This window comes from Macaca mulatta, chromosome 3, assembly GCF_049350105.2.
Source record: "Macaca mulatta isolate MMU2019108-1 chromosome 3, T2T-MMU8v2.0, whole genome shotgun sequence".
NCBI lineage: Eukaryota > Metazoa > Chordata > Mammalia > Primates > Cercopithecidae > Macaca > Macaca mulatta.
In genome coordinates this window covers 181,881,085-181,900,604 of record NC_133408.1, presented here as the reverse complement: position 1 = coordinate 181,900,604, position 19,520 = coordinate 181,881,085, and the positions used below count along the sequence as shown (strand labels likewise).

Here is a 19,520-nt window from a genome sequence, read left to right as displayed (position 1 = left end):
TTACCCAAGTGACCAGCACAAACAGGGTCATTTGGATCTCCTATATTCAAGCTTTTAGTGGATCTTTGAATAAACCAAAAACCCTTTAGCTTTGTGATCAAAGGTCTTCATGGCACCTCCTAACCCCAACTGCTCAGCCTTTCCTCTCCCCATATTCCCACCATACTAAACCAGCACTTACGCAGCAACAAGCTATTAAATATAAGTCAACGGGGACAAAGAATGTTCTCTCTCTTGTTTTTATGTTTATTTTGCCTCTCCTCTTACTTTACATTTCCCTGTATCCTTGCTCTTCTCAACTCCTCCCCAATGCCATGACCATTTCTACAAATATTTTATATAGGTATATAGCTTCAATTTTTAATTACAGTAACCTTTAGGTTAATGCGTAATAATTCCATAAAAGAAGCAGTTGAATATTGAAATAGAGGTAAGGAACTAGGATCTACATGTAATTTGACAACAGGCCTTTAGGAAAAACCCTTAACCCTTGGAGACTTGAGGTTTGGGATTAAAATTGGGGTTTATTAACTATTCTTTACTATTTACTTAAATTAATCAGTTTTCTCTTAGTCTAAATTATTTAAAAGATATACTCTAATCCCCATAAAATATATATTGTATTACTGTATTCTCATAAAATCCCTGCATTGAAGCTGATCAGACAGATATCACGATTTCCATTTTACAGATGAATATTAAGGAATTTTGTCTAGTCACAGTTAGTGGTGGAACTGAGACAAACACTAAGAGCCGCTACTTTTTAAACTAGTACTTGAATACTCTCTCCACAACGTGCCCTAGGCTGCAGAGCTTAAAGACTTAGAGGATCGGTCTCCAATGGTGGAATTTCAGGTAGTGAAAGAAGTATGAAGAACCTACCCTGAGAGAGCTATGGTATCAAACTTCATTTCTTATACATACAGCCCACAACTCAATACCACACAAACGCATTATTCATCAATTGGTCTCTTTCTCCAAGTATTATTTCTCTCTACAGGGAGACTTTTTTCTTTGTAGCCTGTAAAAGTCAGCAGCAGGGACCCACTCCACAGCTCCTCAATCCTCCTGAGGGAGCAGGTTCAGCACCTTAGCTCAGGAAGTTCAGGAACACTGGGAATAACCCTAGGTATTTTCCTGCCTTAGGAGCTATTGCCATTCAGACAGAGGACAGGATGGGGGTTCCGAAAGGTAGAAATTCTTCCCTACTTAGAAACCCTTCCTGCCCAAAGCTGGGAGGAATTCACCTTCCTCCAAATCCATGCCATCTTGAGATAGTTTCCAGAAGGATCCCAACTGTTTCCTCTGTCCTTAATTTCTCCCAATGAGAGAGGAGGATCTCACACCAGACCTCCCCGAACCTGTCCTCCAAACACTGACAACACACACACACACACACACACACACACACACACACACACACACATCTCTCCTCTCCATCAACTGTCTCATCCTCACTCCTCATCTTTTATGGAAAAGGAAGAAAATATTAAGTCCAGGAGAAAAACATGGGCATCCAGATCACTTAACAGAGCAGCAGACAGAAAAATCACACAAAGAGAAAGGGACCCCCCTGCCCTTGTTCAAAGCACTGCTTGCATGGAGAAGCGTACTCACTGCATCACCTTTTTTCTATGCTGTGTCTCTCCCTCAGCGATTCATAGGAAGCACTGAGCAAAGGTAACTGGGCCGAGGTAGCCAGCTTCTGCCACGATTAATTTATTGCCCTATAAAGTTGACAGTAACTGGAGGAGGGGGTGCATATTCCAATAGATCATAAAAGAACCCTTGCTCTCCATGTGACATAGAATGAAAGCTCCTTTTGTTAATAAAAGGGGAAGGTGGTGTTTTTTCTAATCATTGGCCCTCCTCTGTATCCCTGTTCATACCTGGTTACTTTGATTGTCAAGTTATGCTTCCTCATCTGTACATGTAGCCTAAAGGGTCAAGAGCTAGGGTCTTGTCTATCTTCTTCACTGTTGTATCTCCTGTGCTTAGCACTCTGCCCAATATCTATAGTTCTTTTTAAATGTATAGCTATTTATTTAATAAGTAAGTGAAAGAAGGATTAGCTCTCGGTTCATCACTTTGTTCTTTTCTCCATTTTCATCCTCCAGAGTTCTCTTGGTATAACTCAGCTTTTCATTAATTCAAATGATCCTTTCCACCAATTATTCTAAATAGTGAAGCACCATTAAGGTAGAAATTATGCAAACCTGTCCGGGCGCAGTGGGTCACACCTGTAATCCCAGCACTTTGGGAGGCCAAGGCGGGTAGATCACCTGAGGTCAGGAGTTCGAGACCAGCCTGGCCAATGTGGTGAAACCCTGTCCCTACAGCTAGGCGTGATGGCAGGCGGCTGTAACCCCAGCTACCCAGGAGGCTGAGGCAGGAGAATCGCTTGAACTCGGGAGGCGGAGGTTGCAGTGAGCTGAGATTGCCCCATTGCACTCCAGCCTGGGCAACAAGAGCAAAGCTCCATTTCAAAAAATAAAAATAAAAAAGAAAGAAAGTATACACACCTAAAATGGGAAGACGCCTCTAGTGGATATTTGTCATATTCTTTGATGGCTCAGCATCTTTCAAAACTTCTTGCTAAGATGGGGGAGGTGGGGAGGGAGACAAGGGTTGAAACACTATCTACTCACTACCTAGGTGACAGGTTCAATCACACCCCAAACCTCAGCATCCCACACAATATACCCTTGAAACAAACCTGTATATGTGCACCCTGAATCATAGACCTTGAATCTAAAATAAAAGTTGAAAAAAAATTATAAACAGAGGATCCTTAAAAGGACAAAAAAAAAAAAAAAACAAACAAAAACAAAAAAGAAAACAAAACAAAAAAACCTCTTACTTCAATCAACTTAAGGAATTTTTCTCCAAATCCTGCCTCCCCAAAGAAACAGCTGGAAATTCTCTTTCACAGCCTCTCTTTCACCCAAGGTAGAGGCAAGTGACTGGAGCTTTGTGAATGAGATATTCCCTTGAGTGACTTACATCCAGAAGAAGGTGTAGATAAGGAGGTACCATGTAAAACCCAGGATGTTGGAAAGATAGCTCGTTTCAGAGGCAGCGGGGACAAGAGACCTAGGGGCATCCTATGCTCAGTATTTGGGGTTGCAAGCTGCCAGATATGTGCTCAGGGCAGTGGCAGTAGAAACCCCTACAGGGTAACCTGGGGTTTGTCCTTAGCCACATGGCCTACAAACCTGACTCTCTAGTCCTACTGGAGTTTCAATGAGTCACCAATATCTTTTTAAAAGTTTTCTTAAGCTAGCTAAAGTGGATTTTTTAATTGACATATAATTTCCAAGCCACAAGATTCACTCTTTTAAAGTATACAATTCAGTGTTTTTTTAAAAAAAAATTACAAAATTCTGAAACTATCACCACTATCTAATTCCAGAATATTTTTGTCACACCCCCAAAAAAATAATTAGTGGTCACTCTCCATTCCCATCTCCCCCTGTTTCTGCAGCCGCTAACCTACTTTCTGTCCTTATGGATTTGCCTATTGTGAACATTTCATATAAATGCAGTCATACAATATGTGGCCATCTGTGTCTGGCTTCTTTTACTTGGCATAATATTTTCAAAGTTCATCAATGTCATTTCAGGGATCAGTGTTTGTTCCTTTCCATGTCTGGATAGTATCCCCTGCATGGATAGACCACATTTGGTTTATCCACGTATCAGTTGATATACATCTAGGTTGTTGATACTTTTTGCCTGTTATGAACAATGCTGCTACGAGCTGGCATGTTTTTTTAAAATTCTGCCTGGAACATACCTAGGAGTGGAATCACAGGTCATGTGATAAGTCTTTAACTTTTTGAAGGACTACAAAACTGCTTTCTAATGTGGCAGCATCATTTTACATCGCCATTCCTGCCAGTAATATATGAGGGTACAGAGGGCTCTTTTGGTGGCACCTAAGAACTGTAAATAACAGTGTTCATAGTAGTGAATCCTTTGTGTTTGCTTCAAATGCTCAGTATATGGAAAAGCACACATGCGCGCACGCACACACGCGCACACACACACACACAGAGAGAGAGAGAGAGAGAGAGAAAGAAAGAGAGACTAGGTTTCTGCATTTATGAACTCCTGGAATGACATATTCAGCTTTTCATCTGCCCCAGTACAAGGTGGACTTTGTTAGAGGGGAAACATACCAAGATCTCATTTCAAATTCGGAAGACATCCTGGCAAGATCAAGAAGGGAGATTTATTGTTACATAAGAGCTTTCTATTCTTTGTGTGATATTTTACCTTTAACTCCCCACATGCCGTGCACATTTGTGACTTCTTTTATGTAATAGTGGTAACCAGCAATCCCAGCTAATCTATAACCTGTTTCCTAAAGTGCAGAAAAGAGCTACCTTCACCATCCCTTCTTGCTAACTAACTGGAAGATATTGGATCACCACACTGGTGTTGACCAACGAGAAAATAACAGAGCCACTTTGAAGGGTAGAGACAGGCACGTGACCCGACATCTTCCAGTTGTCTATCGGTAACAAGGCACAGTAAAGTTAGCTCTTGGTGGAACTCAAACAGTTGTCAAAGCAAGCTGCTGGTTGGAATCATCAGATCAGAAACTTGTAAAATGAGTCACCCCTAAGTTCCAGAACACCATTCTCCAAGGCCAGGTGCAAAACTCTCAATGACTCTGCTGCTATGATAAGAACAAAGAAATATTGTTGGGATCTTGACGATATCTGCCACGGCCAACAAAACCTTATCTTTGTAGGTATATATGACATTTAATGTTATAACATTAATAAGAAAGGAATAGATGTCTCCCTATTTAAGTGAAAGAGTTTGAGAGTATTATTTTTTATTTTGGCACACCTATGAAGAAATAAAGTAAAATTATGTGATCTGAAGAACAGAGCATATGTGGAAAAGGAAGGCCCCCAGCATCTTCCTGAATAGCTGGCCAGGAGTTGTAAGCATAGGTCCATGTTGTAGGGGCTGCTCTGGGATGGCCACAAATGGATATGGTTCCATGAGAGGTGGTTCTCAGAGTGTGGTCTGAGGAACAACCTCTGGGGGTGTTATTGAGCAAAAGGGCTCACTCTTCAATGTGCTAGAAGCCAATACTCTGACGAAGGGTTTTGAAGAAAAGGTTTTTATTGCAAGTCAACTCACAGGAAACAGGAGTCCAGCTCAAACCTGTCTTCCTGTGCTGGCTTTAAGGAAGTATTTTTATCAGAAAAGGCTTAGGGGATGGATGCTGGGATTAGCAGGTGATTGGTGAAAGAAAGGGGAGATCTAGAAAGTCCTCAGGCATGCACAGTTATCTCTTCAGGCCTCATCATGGGTCCTATGTGCAAATTTGGGAGGGAGTTAGTATGAAACTGTGGTGGAAATTTAGGCTGTGACATCAGCAAGCTCTCTCTGTGTTAACTCCGGCAAGCCATATTGGTTCCAACCGATACATCTTTTTCATACATTTCTGGCTGAAATTTAGCATTTTGTTAGGTTATGAATGTAGACAACAGAGCACAGTAGTTTTCACAGAGCATGAGTTTGTCAAAAATGGAATCACAGCTCTTTCTACATTACGAGATTTTAGTGGATATCTCAAAATATTGTTGATGTTGATCATTACATTGAAATTATGGCATTGTTACTTCCACTATTGGATCTTTTCATTTAATTTGATAATGAAAAAACACATCTCATGGGTTACTATATCCATTTTTCTTTAATATTTGGATAAGTATCTTGTAATAAGTTTTCTTTGAAATAGCATGCATTTTGCTTGATGCATTTAAAAACAATGTTGTGAGGAGGAATTCTGTAGGTTTCACTAGGCTGTCAGTGGGGTCCCTGACACTTCACATGCTCCAAAACCCCACTGGCCTCACTAGGGCCTTGGCCGTCAGATTTATGTAGTCAGAATGCCTCTCCTTAAGCACTTTGTGGCAGCCAGAGCCAAATTCCATCAATATATCCTTGATGGTAACATTAAATATTTCTTAAATATCAAGTAAATAATGTTTCCATCATTGTGACCTTCCTGAGTTTGTTAGAGTTGACAAGTTTCCCACCTTTTTGATCAAAGGATTCCCATGGCCGGTTTTCCGTATTTCACCAGTTTTCTAGTTAGCTCAGGCCCTCATCCAAACGCCCCTTATTGTGATAATCACATGATTTAACAATATTGTTTGTCTCTAGCCTTACGCAGGCGCTGACACATGAGTGTGCAGGGAGAATGAATGACTTCCTGGTCATAAGAAAACAAGAAAACACAGGGAAGCAGACTCACTCATTCCAAACACATTCATTTTCAGGTAACATCAAAACTTAATATTCCTGTTGAACATTAATATATAATTTATTTATCTCAAATTTTAACCCTATAGAATTTTAAGCAAGAGGGTTGCAACTCCTATTTTTACCGGAGTTGGTATTTTCCTAAATTTAGCAATTGCTATGATGATTAAAATAGTAATCAATAGACCCTTCCACAAACCTACATCTTATAAAAGACTCCTTGCAGAGATGTAAGAAAAAGACAATTATAAAGGTTATCATCCTATTGGTGGATTTGGCTGCAGGTTCTGTGATGCCAAAGAGAACCAGAAAGACAAACTCGTAAGAGTTTGCTAAACAACAACCTTAACCCCAAACAGAGATTACTCATGTTCAAAATAGCACAAAATTCAAAATTACTTGCAAATTCACTTGTTTTATTTTTATCCGGCATATAAATTGCATATTTTTCTGTGAAATGTGGTTATATACATTAGAAATAAGATTTACACAGTTCAAAGCACACCACTGCAAAAATAAATTATTTTTAACCTCCAAACTCTCTTTTCAGCTTTGCCTGCTCAGATCTCAATCTCACCACTAGCCCTTTATGCTAAAGAGATTTCTCAAGACCCTCTTCTCTCAGGTGAGTTGACTCTTCCTTTTTCCTCCCCATGAGGCTGTTGATAATTTCACATTGTGTTCTTACTATGATCACTTTTACTATCATCTTCTGTTTCCTCTGATCTTTCCTTGTGTTTGCCTCTTCTTTGCTTATCATGCTCCCCCCACCTATAACCAATTAGGTGTATTATTCCCCCTGTTGCCTATAATCAACTAGCAGATGTTCTTTCTGGAGACTTTCTTGAGATGCTGATTAGCTTCAAGACCTGGAACTGTCACGGAAAGCTTTTTCTTGTGTGTTTAACAAGAGAATGGGGTCCATTCCATGATTACACACATGGACATACACACACTTCATCATGGACCCGGTTCATCTTCAGTCAATGTCATATGATGAACAATCACTACCATACTAACCACATAGAGACATTCAGGTAATGCATAGATTTTCCACACCTCCCTAACTGCCCATCCCGCAGGGCTAAGATTTAACCTTTAGGGTTCACACACAAAACATATAACAAAATTAACAAAAATATTTCACCAACAGTGGGTATGAACCAATTAGCAACACACAATAATTTTTATGAGCATGAAGTATAAGTAGTTTCAAAGTCGTTCATAGTTAGAATCTTGCTCTAAAAATTCACGGAGTGCTTCTCCATGTCAATGAGGTAAAATTATGTACACTGATGTTTCTGTCAGTCACGTCGATGCTTAATACCTGTTAGGAACCAAAGGAAAAGAATTGGGCATCTGCTGTTGAAATTTACTGCATGCAAATAAATTAGGTGCAAGTATACGGCCCAAATAACCCCCTAATACTTCTATATTGTATTGTCTAGTTAAAAGATTGCCCTCAAAGTTTCAGATGAGAAAAGTGTTTTCTAATTTTTTAGAGTACAAAGAATATTCAATGGCAGAGATGGGCCTTTAATTCAAGATTTATTTAAATTATGTTTTAATATTTTATGTTTACCATTTAAAATATTAAATGGTAGAGACGGGCCAGGTGCGATGGCTCACACCAGTAATCCCAGCACTCTGGGAGGCCCAGGCAGTTGGATCATTTGAGGTCAGGAGTTTGAGACCAGCCTGGCCAACATGGTGGAACCCCGGCTCTACTAAAAATACAAAAGTTAGCCAGGCGTGGTGGTGGGTGCTTGTAATCCCAGCTACTCGGGAGGCTGAGGCAGGAGAATCACTTGAACCTGGGAGGTGGAGACGGCAGTGAGCTAAGATTGCACCACTGTACTTCAGCCTGGGCAATAGAGTGAGACTCAATGTAAAAACAAAAACAAAAAAAAGAAAAAAAAAGTTCAATATGCAACCACTGAAGAGAAACAACTGCACAAACTGGAGAGAACGCCCTCTTTTCCATTCTACGGAGGTGCTGATTTTTCTTGGCACCACCCTTCTGTTTCCTTCTTCTCCTATTCCTCTATCCACCCCAGTGTTTGCCCAGCAAGAGTCCACTATTCCTGCTTCTTCCTAGGCAGATGCTGTCAAGAAGGTTTCACTGCATGTGCCCTCATCAGCTTGCATGTCTGTCCATGAGCTGGTCAGCAGCAGGATTGGGCAAAGTCCTTTAAGGCATAGTTGGGGAAGTTGTTGACAAGAAAACCACAAGTATGAGGAAATAAATGTAAAGAATGCAAAACTGAAAGAAAACTTTTGTTTCAGGTTTAATCATCAGGAAGGATTATGAAAGAAAAAAAGTTCAGGAAAAAAATAATAAGTAAACACACAAGGAAGAAAGTTTCATTTACCATCGGGATGATAAGTGTCAGGACCACTACACTGCATTAATCCCAAGGTAGAGATTTTTCATGCAACCAGAGTGTGTCTTGTAATCGATAACCATAGAATACTGTGAGCCAGGCAGCACTCATGGCATAATCATTATTGTCTGTGCCCGTGTAAGCTTCATTGCTATTACTGTGTTATGAATGGATGGACTGAAAACATTTAAGGATTATTATAGGAAGGAATAGTTAGTAAGATCAAGAAAGCACTAGGATAAAAATGTACATAAAGTGTGTCAGTGGCTCAGGAAAACACTTCATAGACACTAGTGGAAGGATTTTTATAAAGTGCTGAATCACCAACGCCTTTTGCAGTACAGAGGAAATATCTTACTAACACAGATTTTTCTTCAAAATAATAATAAATACAATAAACCATTTAAATAATAAAATAAAACAGTTTAACACAAATTTAAATAGTACAATTTAAATATGATACAAATTGGTTCAGCTATTTCTGGTGCTTCTTCACATGTAGGGTCTACCTCTTCTAAATTACTTTGAGGCAGAATCAGCAATATATCTCCACTTAACATTTTCCTCCATATTATCACCTACAATATTGAAACATATAGCTAAAAATTTATGTCTAAAGAAGTTTCAACAACTTTCTATAAGTTTATTATAAAAATTTGAGGCTGGGCACGGTGGCTCACACCTGTAATCACAGCACTTTGGGAGGCCGAGGCAGGCGGGTCACAAGGTCAGGAGATCGAGACCATCCTGGCTAACACGGTGAAAACCTGTTTCTACTAAAAATTCAAAAAATTAGCCAGGTGAGGTAGCGGGCGCCTGTAGTCCCAGCTACTTGGGAGGCTGAGGCAAGAGAATGGTGTGAACCTGGGAGGCAGAGCTTGCAGTGAGCTGAGATCATGCCACTGCAATCCAGCCTGGGCAACAGAGCGAGACTCCGTCTTAAAAAAAAAAAAAAAAGAGTGATAAGGAAGCATTCTATCATAGTTTTGTCATCCTTTTTTCTTTCTTTGTGGCACATGAAATAATGAAGCATATTTGATATATTTGGTATCATATTTGATAAAATATGATAGTTCAACCTATTTGGAAAGTTGATCTCTGAGGCAGAGGTGAGGGAGCCAAGACAAAGTTTTACATAGGTTTGCAGACAAGAAGACAAACATGGAAAGTAAGAATCCAGGCCATGCATTCCAAATGATGATAAACCATGATTTTTCATTCATCTCCATGTGGTCCATTCCTAACACACTGAAAACTCAGGGATTCCCAGAGGGCCTGGTAGGAGAGGGAATCATTTGGAAGGCAAGCAGTCAGGCGCTGCACTAGGCATATTAAGGGTGGAAAATACCATTCGCATTTTTCGCCAGTCACAAACCTGTGTCGTGGGGTCATTGTTGAAGGAGGGTGTTATGGCCATGCCGCTCACAGATATGCTGACACTGGTAATGGGGACACTGCCCACTCCCCAGATTTCAATGTAGCCCAGTTTCAAAGGATTTGTATCAGTGATGTAATTGTTGAAAATTATATGGCTTTGCATCGTATTCTGTCGAATTGGAGATTTAAAAAAAAGATAATAGCAGAATTAGTTCAAATTTTTTCTAACCTCTTTTTAGGCACAAATGTAGATCATAAAGTAAGACAATTTCAGAGTCACCATCTTGTGTCTTTGGATCACGGAAACCATGATTTCATCACTCTGTCTCCTATTGCCAACTCCCATCCACTTTGCATTGACAAGCAGCTGCAGGGTCTTTTGCACTGCCCTGAACTCTATAGGAGACAAAAGTCTCAACTGTCAAGATACTTATATTCTACAGGTGGAGGAATCACAAAATGTGCCGACCATTCCAAGGTAACTTAGGAACAAGGGCTAGATAACAGAAACAGCCCATCCATCTGTAACATGGTAAACTGGAATAATGATCATTACTGATGAGATGAGGATAGGTTTAATTGCAGAAAGCCTCCTGGGAGCATAGTAAATTTCCACCAGAAGTCTAGAGAAGTAGAAGAATGTGAATTAGCAAGATGAGCAATGAAGAATTTCTAGGTGGTATTTTATGCCCTTATGATATTCAGCATCCTCCTAAGCCAGTGGAATCTTATTCTCACTTCATATCAGTCACACTCACCTGGCTGGCAGAAAAGTTGGCCAAGTAATAGAGTCCTTTCCCATAGGTATCTGCAAACAGACAACAAGATAAACATGGCCTGGGCCTGTGCTGTAGAACTCTATGCTATAGAATATGTAAATACTCTTCTAATTTTCTACTTGTCTTGGAGAAGTAGACTTCCAAGTTACTTGTTGAGAGAGTAAGGCTTATCTTCATTTTTATTTTCTGTCTTTTGAGTGTTCTATTTTAAAATGTAAGCCCTCTTTATGGAGACTAATCAAACCCTGCACCCATACTCAGTTTGCACAAAATGTTTGAAATGAATGTGTATAGATGCATCTGTGTGACAGAGTCACTTCATATAACAGTTTCCTGACACCATTTTTTTTTTTTTTTTTTTTTTTTTTTTTTTTTTTTTTGAGACAGAGTCTCGCTGTGTCTCCCAGGCTGGAGTGCAGTGGCGTGATCTCGGCTCACTGCAAGCTCCGCCTCCCGGGTTCACGCCATTCTCCCGCCTCAGCCTCCCAAGTAGCTGAGACTACAGGCACCCGCCACCATGCCCGGCTAGTTTTTTTTTTTTTTTTTTGTATTTTTAGTAGAGACGGGGTTTCACCATGTTAGCCAGGATAGTCTCGATCTCCTGACCTCGTGATCCACCCGCCTCGGCCTCCCAAAGTGCTGGGATTACAGGCTTGAGCCACCGCGCCCGGCACCTGACACCATTTTTAAGTCACTTCTCTTCCTTGTGGTCTACTATTCCCAGCATCTTCCTAATCAGCGCAGAATTTCCAGGTTTTTTTTTGCTGTGTGTACACATGTCTGCACACACATTTATATGCACATACATACATAAACACCGACACTGGTGTCTTGGTGGGTTTATCTTGAGGTATTAGGCAAACTTAAAAATGTGATCTCCAGAGAACAAAGATGATCAAAGAAAAGGCTTATTTGTCCTTTATCCTAAATGTGTGCCACAGGCCCACGAAGAATATGGAGTCCAGCACAGCCAGTGAAGGGGAACTAGTCAACAGTTTGGTTTCAAGTATTCCCATCCTACACCCTTCCCTCGTGGCTGTCATACTCTTCCCTGTGTGCTGGCCCCTCTCTTTTTCTTTCTCTTTTCTTTCTTTCTTTTTTTTTTTCTGAGATGGAGCCTCACTCTTGTTGCCCAGGCTGGAGTGCAATGGTGCGATCTCGGCTCACTGCAACCTCTGCCTCCCGGGTACAAGCAATTCTCCTACCTCAGCCTCCCTAGTAGCTGGGATTACAGGCATGTGCCACCACACCTGGCTAATTTTTTCGTATTTTTAGTAGAAATGGGGTTTCTCCCTGTTGGTGAGGCTGGTCTCGAACTCCCGAACTCAGGTGATCTGGCCGCCTCGGCCTCTCAAAGTGCTGGGATTACAGGCATGAGCCACTGAGCCCGGTCGTGCTGGCCCCTTTATAAATGACTCACCACTCAGTCAGTTGCCACTGGCTATCCCTTACAACTGTGCTAAGAGAGTAGTCACTAGTAAAATGTAATTGTTTAAACTTAAGCTTGTTAAGATTGAATAAAATTAAAAATTCAATTCTTCAGATGCACTTGTCACACATTTCAAGTGCTCGATAGCCACATATGCCTAGTAGATACAATATTGAACAGCAGAAGATATAGAACATTGTCATCACTGCAGAAAGTTCTGTTGGACAGCACTTGTCTAGAAATAGCTAATAATTTCTTGAGCAATCCTCCTGAGAGTTTACCAATTCCTATAAACTCCTAATAGAAAATATCCCATAAAAAATACAATTGATAGAGGTATTACCCCTCTTACTGGGACAGTAAACCATGTAATTAGGCAACGTGTCCTTGACCATAAATCCTCTGAAATTTTATCTCAGCTGGCTACAGATAAACTTTCCCCATGGCTCCCATATTGCTACCTTCTACAGTGGATTACAACAGTTGCATAATGGGAGGTGATTCAGAACTGAGCTTCATTTACATGAGGAATAAAGATCACGTCCAATGTGGATTATACCCTTGAATTAACAAATGATTATATTTTAAAATGCAACATTGTTTTAACAGGGAAAAGGTGAAAGCAGGCCTGTAAGGTAATCCAGGAATGTAGTCAGTGCCATCGGCATGAATCCCAGGTGACCCCTACTCACCAATGCTTTGCCCATCATCCCAGAAGAGCCAGCCCTCAGCAGTTCCCTCATCATCCAAGGCAATTTTGAAGCCCATGAACTTCTGGCGGCTGCAGTGAGGCGGGAGAGAGGCATTAGCTAAAAGCAAAGCCACAGCCACACACCAAGAGTTTATATACAAACATAAAGCAGCAAAGGGAAGTGCTTTGGGGGATAAAGACTGCATACTAGAATTCAAGAGACTTGTGACTTAGTTCTAATTCTGTCTCCATCTGGCTATATGACTTCATATCATGAACAAATGAATTAGTGAATGAATCAAGAGGATTCTCCTTTAAGGCTCTTAACGTAATGACAACCAAACTAACTGGGTTCTTTCTTTACCTTTTGAAAGGAAAATCCTGATGCTGAAATCTTTCTGTTTTTGTGACCTAATATCCAAAACATGTAGAGGGAGTTCTACTTTCAAATGTCTTAAGTCCTTCATTTTTATTTAAATCTTTGGAATCAAATGAATAGGGAGTCTGAGAATTTTAGTATTGATACCAGAGAGATGTGAATTTTAGTCCACGTTCATGTACTTACTAGCTGTGTGACTCTGAGCAAATCACTTAGCCTTTTTGCTCATCTATGAAATAAATGGTGGTAACACTACTAACCTCACAGAATTTATGTTTTCCTTTTGCTAAGAAAAAATACATAATTTCCACATGGAAATGCCCATATTCATATAGCTCTAGGCACAGGGCAAGCATTCACTGGATGTTACTTATGGTTAATTTATACATAGACTTTGATCTAGAATTTTAACATCTTGTAGAGGAATAAACAATTTTTCAGCAATAGTTTTCTTAGGAAAGCTTCAATTAGACCCAATAGTATACTAAAACTATTATGAATCATGGCTGCTCCTCTTTTGACTTCCATTTCAACCATGAGATTGAAAGATGACACTCTTAGACCTATCATCTCACTCCCTTAAACACAAAAGAGCTGTTAATAATTAATCGAAGAGGGTAGAGTCTGAAAAAGGTTAAAGTACAAACAAGCACAAAGAAAAAACAAGTGTTGAGTAAAATTGCATGTGGGCTTGAGAGTGATGCTTACATTTTGGTGGACTTCATTATAGATTGTTGAGCTAACTGACATGTAAAGGAAAACCTGAGTCTTGTCATTCACCTTAAGTGGGTGTTCAGTGCAGGCTCTTGCCAGGGCAGGATGTAGCCCCCACGGACATGAAGATTAATGTGGTCAAGAGGGGCTGGCAAGGTCTTCCACTCTCCTCTTGCGTTCATATCCACACCCTGCGGGCAGAAGAAGGTAAGAGATGACGAAGGAGAGGACAGGCCCCTCCCTAAACAACGCATCCTGCCAGACATCTCATCCTCCCCTCTGAACTTATGCCTGCTCATCACCCTTCACCACTTACCTGCCATTACCCATTCCGCATTCACCCAGTGCTGCATGAAATCTCACAAGGCGGCTATCATATCTTGTTAGGGTCTATGCCTTTGCTTCCACCGTACAAACTACATTTGCCTGATGTGTGACAGGAAGAGGTGCTACTCTCTCACCTGAATCAGAAATCTAACCTAAGGGACCATCCTTCCATCCTACATGTTGTCAACTAGAGCAGGGCTTTTCAGTCTCAGCACTATTGAGATTTGGGGCCAGACGATTCTCTGGTGATGGGGCTATCTGTGCCTTTTGATATTCAGCAGAATCCTCAGACGTCAACAGCATCGCCTCTTCACCCCCACCCTGTTGTGCCAACAAAATATATCTCCAGGCATTGTCAAATGTCCCCTGGTAGGCAAAATCCTCTCATTTGAGAGCTGCTACTTTACAGGTAAGAAGCAATTACTGTTGACAACATGTAAACATACATGCATGGCTGTGTTCCAATAAAACTTTATGTGCAAATCAGATAACAATCAGATTTGGTTGTGGGCCATAGTCTGCCAGCTTGTGCTCTAGAACGAGTAATAGGTACTCAAACTTGGGAAGATTAATTAACGTGACACTTCTTCATTAATGTTAACTATGAGATTCATCTTCATTTTAATTAAACATCAAAATTTCATCTTTTTCTAAACAGCTTTCACCATGATTTCTTGTGTCTTTCCCTCTTCGATCAAAGACATCTTCTGTTACTGAATGGGAGACTCAACATGCACACTCAGGACAAAGGCCAGTCTCACTTAAAGAAAGCTGGCCACTCTTCCTAGGGAAGACCTGGCTGGGAAGCACAGAGCAGAGCCTTAACATGTTACCACCCTAAGGGCAGATCCAGACTAGCAACAGGAAGGGGAGTCTAGAGCAGTGGGGAGGATTTGGGCTCCAATGGACTGAGAAGAGAAGGAACAAAATTGCACGTCCTTCTCCAGTTTTCACCTAATCTCACTGCAATCCCCTTGGATGAAAGGGGCCAGCACATGCTCTGCTTCTTGTAACCCTGTTTGCACCCCTTTGCTATATTGCCAGCCCTCAACTTAGTTCTCAGAAAGTCAGAAGAAGAGGCCTCATTAGAGACCAAGAAAATGCCTTCTTTGATTCTACCCCAAGAATCAGGGTCTGAGTTCTCAGGGTCCCAGCAAGAGACCACCACCCCAGAGCTGCCCTGGAAGACCCTGGCTTCCCAGCTGAGTCTTTGGGAATCATACTAGCAATGAAACTATGCGGCAAGGAGCTCTTCATTGCTGCCTCATTTCTAAATGTACTTGCACTGCTTAGACTCACAAGGGTTGGGTCCCACACCTCTGTGTGTGTTTTGCACATTGTCTAATCAATTGTGTGCCTTAGGTAATTATGTGCATCACCCTTCTTTGAGCATCTATGCTATGGAAGGAGATATTTAATAAAAAGAGACAAAAAGGCCTCTATGCTTACGAACTTACAGCAGGCAAATATATAAACATTAAAAACAAAACCTATAGTTTTCAACACAATCTCAAATGTTGGCTAGCATCTGCCTTTACACAACATGGTAAAGAGCAGTGATATAAGGAAATATTAAAAACTAACACAAAGAGAACACCCACAAAATCCAGACCCTGAGTGTGATGCTTTATGTGTTATTTCACAACGGTTCTATGAGGGAAGTGGTCTTACTCCACTTGGAGGTGAGAAAACTGAGGTTACAAGGGTTAAAGTGACTTATCTAAGACCACACAGCAGGTGGGTTACAGATCCAGCATTTGACCTAAGGTCCACCAGATCTAAAGCCTTTGTTTTCTCTACCATTTTCCCATGTTGTATAAACATTCAGAAAAACTTACCGTGTAGTAATCGTACCAGCGGGCTCTAGGGAAATATGCAGTGACATTTCTGGCATTCTAAAATGAAACACAAACAAGGTAAGACAGTGGGCACCATTTTCCAGGACAGAAAAACTAAACTGCTTAGGAAAGAGGTTAAATAAATGTGATGGCCTTGGGCCCACTTGCTTTCATCTCTCAGGAGGTTGGCTATTGGGGAAACCTTCCACCCCTTTTTCTTTTTCAAACAGGGGAGATTTGTCTACCCAAAACAAGTGGCATTCATAAAGCACTTTGGTATCCAGGACTTCCGGAACAAAAAAAATCAGTATTTGCTTATAGAAACAGGCTTACGCCATTCACTCTTAAAGAGACAAACAACTGAGGTTGTGTCTGGGGCAGAAAAAAATTTTGTGGGTACAATCAGATTTGGGGGCTGGGCATGGGGTGGCTCCTGCCTGTAATCCCAGCACTTTGGGAGGCTGAGGAGGGTGGATCATGAGGCCAGGAGATCAAGATCATCCTGGCTAACATGGTGAAACCTTGACTCTACTAAAAAAAAAAAAGAAATTAGCCGGTCATGGGTGGGCGCCTGTAGTCCTAGCTACATCAGGAGGCTGAGGCAGGAGAATCACTTGAACCGGGGAGGCAGAGGTTGCACTGAGCTGACATAGCGCTACTGCACTCCAGCCTGGATGACAGAGCAAGACTCTGTCTCAAAAAAAAAAAAAAAAAAAAAAAGATTTTGGGGAGGTGCAATTAACTGGTATTTTAATCAGAAGCCCAATCAACAACAGAAGTAAAGAAATGCCTTTTACTACTGGGAGGTGCTGCTGCACAGGAAGGGAGGGTTAGCCAGCAGCAGCACGAGTACACACATTGCCAAGTAATCCTTCTGAAGAGTTGTAATAGTGCTAGGGGATTGTTAGGAATTCTTTACAATACTGCCCCCATCTGACCTTCTCTTCCTTATTTTAGTTAACGAAGAAATGATTGTGTCATTTAATACACTATGAGGTGTTTTCTTCTTGATCATCCTATGAACCAGAATTGTTAGGCTCATTTTAAAGATGAAGGAGCTGAGGCCCAGAACACCTAAGTGATGGACTTCAGCTCAGAAGGGGAGGAACAGACACAGGGAGAATAAGAAATCATGTCTTACGACCCCCACCAGCTCAGGTCTCTTCTCCTCGTCCTTTTCCCCAAGCCTCACAGCTGGGATCCTCCCCCCATCGGAGGCCTCCATACTCACGCGCTCCAGGACAGGGCTGACCAGGAAGGCTGGGCCCAGCAAGAACTGACTGTCTATGTCCCACGTCACCTGGTCTGACACAAACCTGGAAAGGGAAATGAAGGTGCCCAACAGAGCCCAACAGAGCCCCAGCCCGAGACTCGGAAGAAGCTCCTCAAGTTCAGACCCAAGTTGGAAATCCAGCTGCCCCTAAGCCTGCCTTGTTTTTTCCCTAGGCCTAGCTTCATCAGGAGCACCAGCCTCTGCTCCTCCCACGGGATGTGCCTAAAATGCTCAGATGTAGATGTGTTCCGTCCTGTAAAATACTTAACCATATTTCTTAACCATGTCACATTTTAAACGCAAGGATGGCCTTTTTCCCTCAGATCTCTTCCTGAAATCCTTCTCCTGTGACCTGGCTACATATAACCAAACTGCTACAAAAGGTAGAGAGGTCTTTGCACAGCCAAATTAGAAAGAAATTATTCCATGCTGTACTGCATCATTTCAGTTTTGTTCATTCAATAAATAGCCTTTCATTAACAACCTATGGCATGTATAGCACTATGCTAAAGACAGTAACGAAGTATGGTCTTCACCTGAAGAGCTCACGTCAAAAAGCAATCATGTCTTTAATTTGGAAGAATTCAACTCCCACCACATAGAATGCAGTAAGTCATCCATTAGTCATTGGGATCCCTGCTGGACACTCACTCATGAAGCAGAGGCCGCACAACAGTGACGCCCTCCGTGTGGGCCTTATGCATCAAGGTATACAGATATGGCAACAGGGTGTATCTGGTCTCCAGGACATTTCTGGAAATATTCACAAAAGCAGCATCCCAGGACACAGGGTCTTGTCTCTAAAGGAGAAAGAGAACAGTGTTGGGAGGTCACCCTGAAATTTCTAGGAGATTTAAGAAAGCATATTCCAGTTGAAGATCACTCACAGCTAAACAACAGATAACCATACATGAGGCCCAGAGAATATTCTTAATCAACTGGAAAAGGTTACTGTAGTTCTCCTAGGACAGCTAACGAAATTTCACCATAAGACATTCTTTTTGGGTACATTTGGTACAATTCTGCCTAAACAACAAGAACAAAATATAATCATAATCTAAAGAACACAGAGGAATGTGGTTCACTGAGGCCACAGCGCTTAATTTTTAAGGGTGTAGTGGCTCATGCCTGTATCCCAGCACTTTCAGAGGCTGAGGCCAGGAGTTCAAGACCAGCTTGGGAAATATGGCAAGATCCCATCTGTATAAAACACAATAATTTTCTGGGCACATTGATATGTGCTTGCAGTTCCAGCTATTCAAGAGGCTGACATAGGTGAGTCTCTTGAGCCCCAGAGGTTGAGGCTGTATTCAGCCATGATTGGGACACTGCACGATCCGGCCTAGGCAACAGAGTCAGTCCCTGTCTCAAAAGAAAAAAAAATTTTTTAAAGATATCGCAGGAATCTTTAAAACGCAGACTGCATTAGCTTTAGATCAGAAATGGAGGTGGTGTTTCAAGTGAAACACGGGAGGCAGGAGCCACTGTCCTACCCTGGTCCCAATGGTGTTGTGGTTTCTTGAGAAGGGGTAAAAGGCCCCCAGCTGCATCCAGCGAACACACATCTCATATTCAGCATCTTGAAAGAACCCACAGATATCTGCTCCTGTCTGAAACAAGAGGAAACAAAACAAGCCTGATGATGTTTTCTGAAAGATGTCCCCACCTTCTTGGTGCTTAGGAGGATCCCAAGGACACTCACATAGGATATGCCGAAGAGGCTGAACTCCATCATGCCTGCAATGAGAAGCACAGCAGTGTCACACCAGGCTCTCACCACCCGCCTCCTCACCTCTTCCCCAAGGATCCCAATTCCCTGCCCTACCGGCACAGGCCCTGGGAAGGAGCCACGCACCAATGATAGATTTCTTCAGCTGATCCCACGCGGCCGTGTTGTCTCCCAGCCAATGTCCTGCCCAGCGGCCAGAAGAGGGAAATGTAGAGCGGGTGATGACCACCCCTCGCTGTCCCGTCACCTCCTGCATGGCTCTGGTTGGAGGGCAACAGGAGGTTAACTAAGGGCACGGCCAGGGAGCAA

The 19,520-nt window shown here is 41.8% G+C and overlaps 2 protein-coding genes across 8 annotated transcripts in view; both read right to left on the bottom strand.

Annotated features, from left to right (window-relative positions):
* Window positions 1-1,720, bottom strand: part of MGAM2 (maltase-glucoamylase 2 (putative)) — a 139,410-nt gene extending 137,690 nt beyond the window's left edge. For 4 of the 5 annotated variants that reach the window (XM_077997580.1, XM_077997581.1, XM_077997579.1 and 1 more), the window contains exon 1: window positions 1,626-1,720. The gene's annotated coding sequence lies outside the window, so the exon portion shown is untranslated. Of the gene's footprint in view, window positions 1-1,617 lie in introns of all 5 variants that reach the window. The other variant, XM_077997576.1, reaches the window with a different exon arrangement.
* A 4,966-nt stretch (window positions 1,721-6,686) lies between these two features.
* Window positions 6,687-19,520, bottom strand: part of MGAM (maltase-glucoamylase) — a 129,821-nt gene continuing 116,987 nt past the window's right edge. For 2 of the 3 annotated variants that reach the window (XM_028846391.2, XM_077997573.1), the window contains exons 84-94: window positions 19,338-19,471; window positions 19,185-19,219; window positions 18,976-19,092; window positions 18,134-18,282; window positions 17,441-17,525; window positions 16,210-16,266; window positions 14,111-14,235; window positions 12,953-13,041; window positions 10,811-10,860; window positions 10,051-10,221; window positions 6,687-7,618 (exon numbers count right to left, since the gene is read on the bottom strand). In XM_028846391.2, coding sequence (XP_028702224.2) covers window positions 7,541-7,618; window positions 10,051-10,221; window positions 10,811-10,860; window positions 12,953-13,041; window positions 14,111-14,235; window positions 16,210-16,266; window positions 17,441-17,525; window positions 18,134-18,282; window positions 18,976-19,092; window positions 19,185-19,219; window positions 19,338-19,471 — 1,090 coding nt within the window. In that variant the 3' untranslated portion in view covers window positions 6,687-7,540. The remainder of the gene's footprint in view (window positions 7,619-10,050; window positions 10,222-10,810; window positions 10,861-12,952; window positions 13,042-14,110; window positions 14,236-16,209; window positions 16,267-17,440; window positions 17,526-18,133; window positions 18,283-18,975; window positions 19,093-19,184; window positions 19,220-19,337; window positions 19,472-19,520) is intronic. The other variant, XM_077997574.1, reaches the window with a different exon arrangement.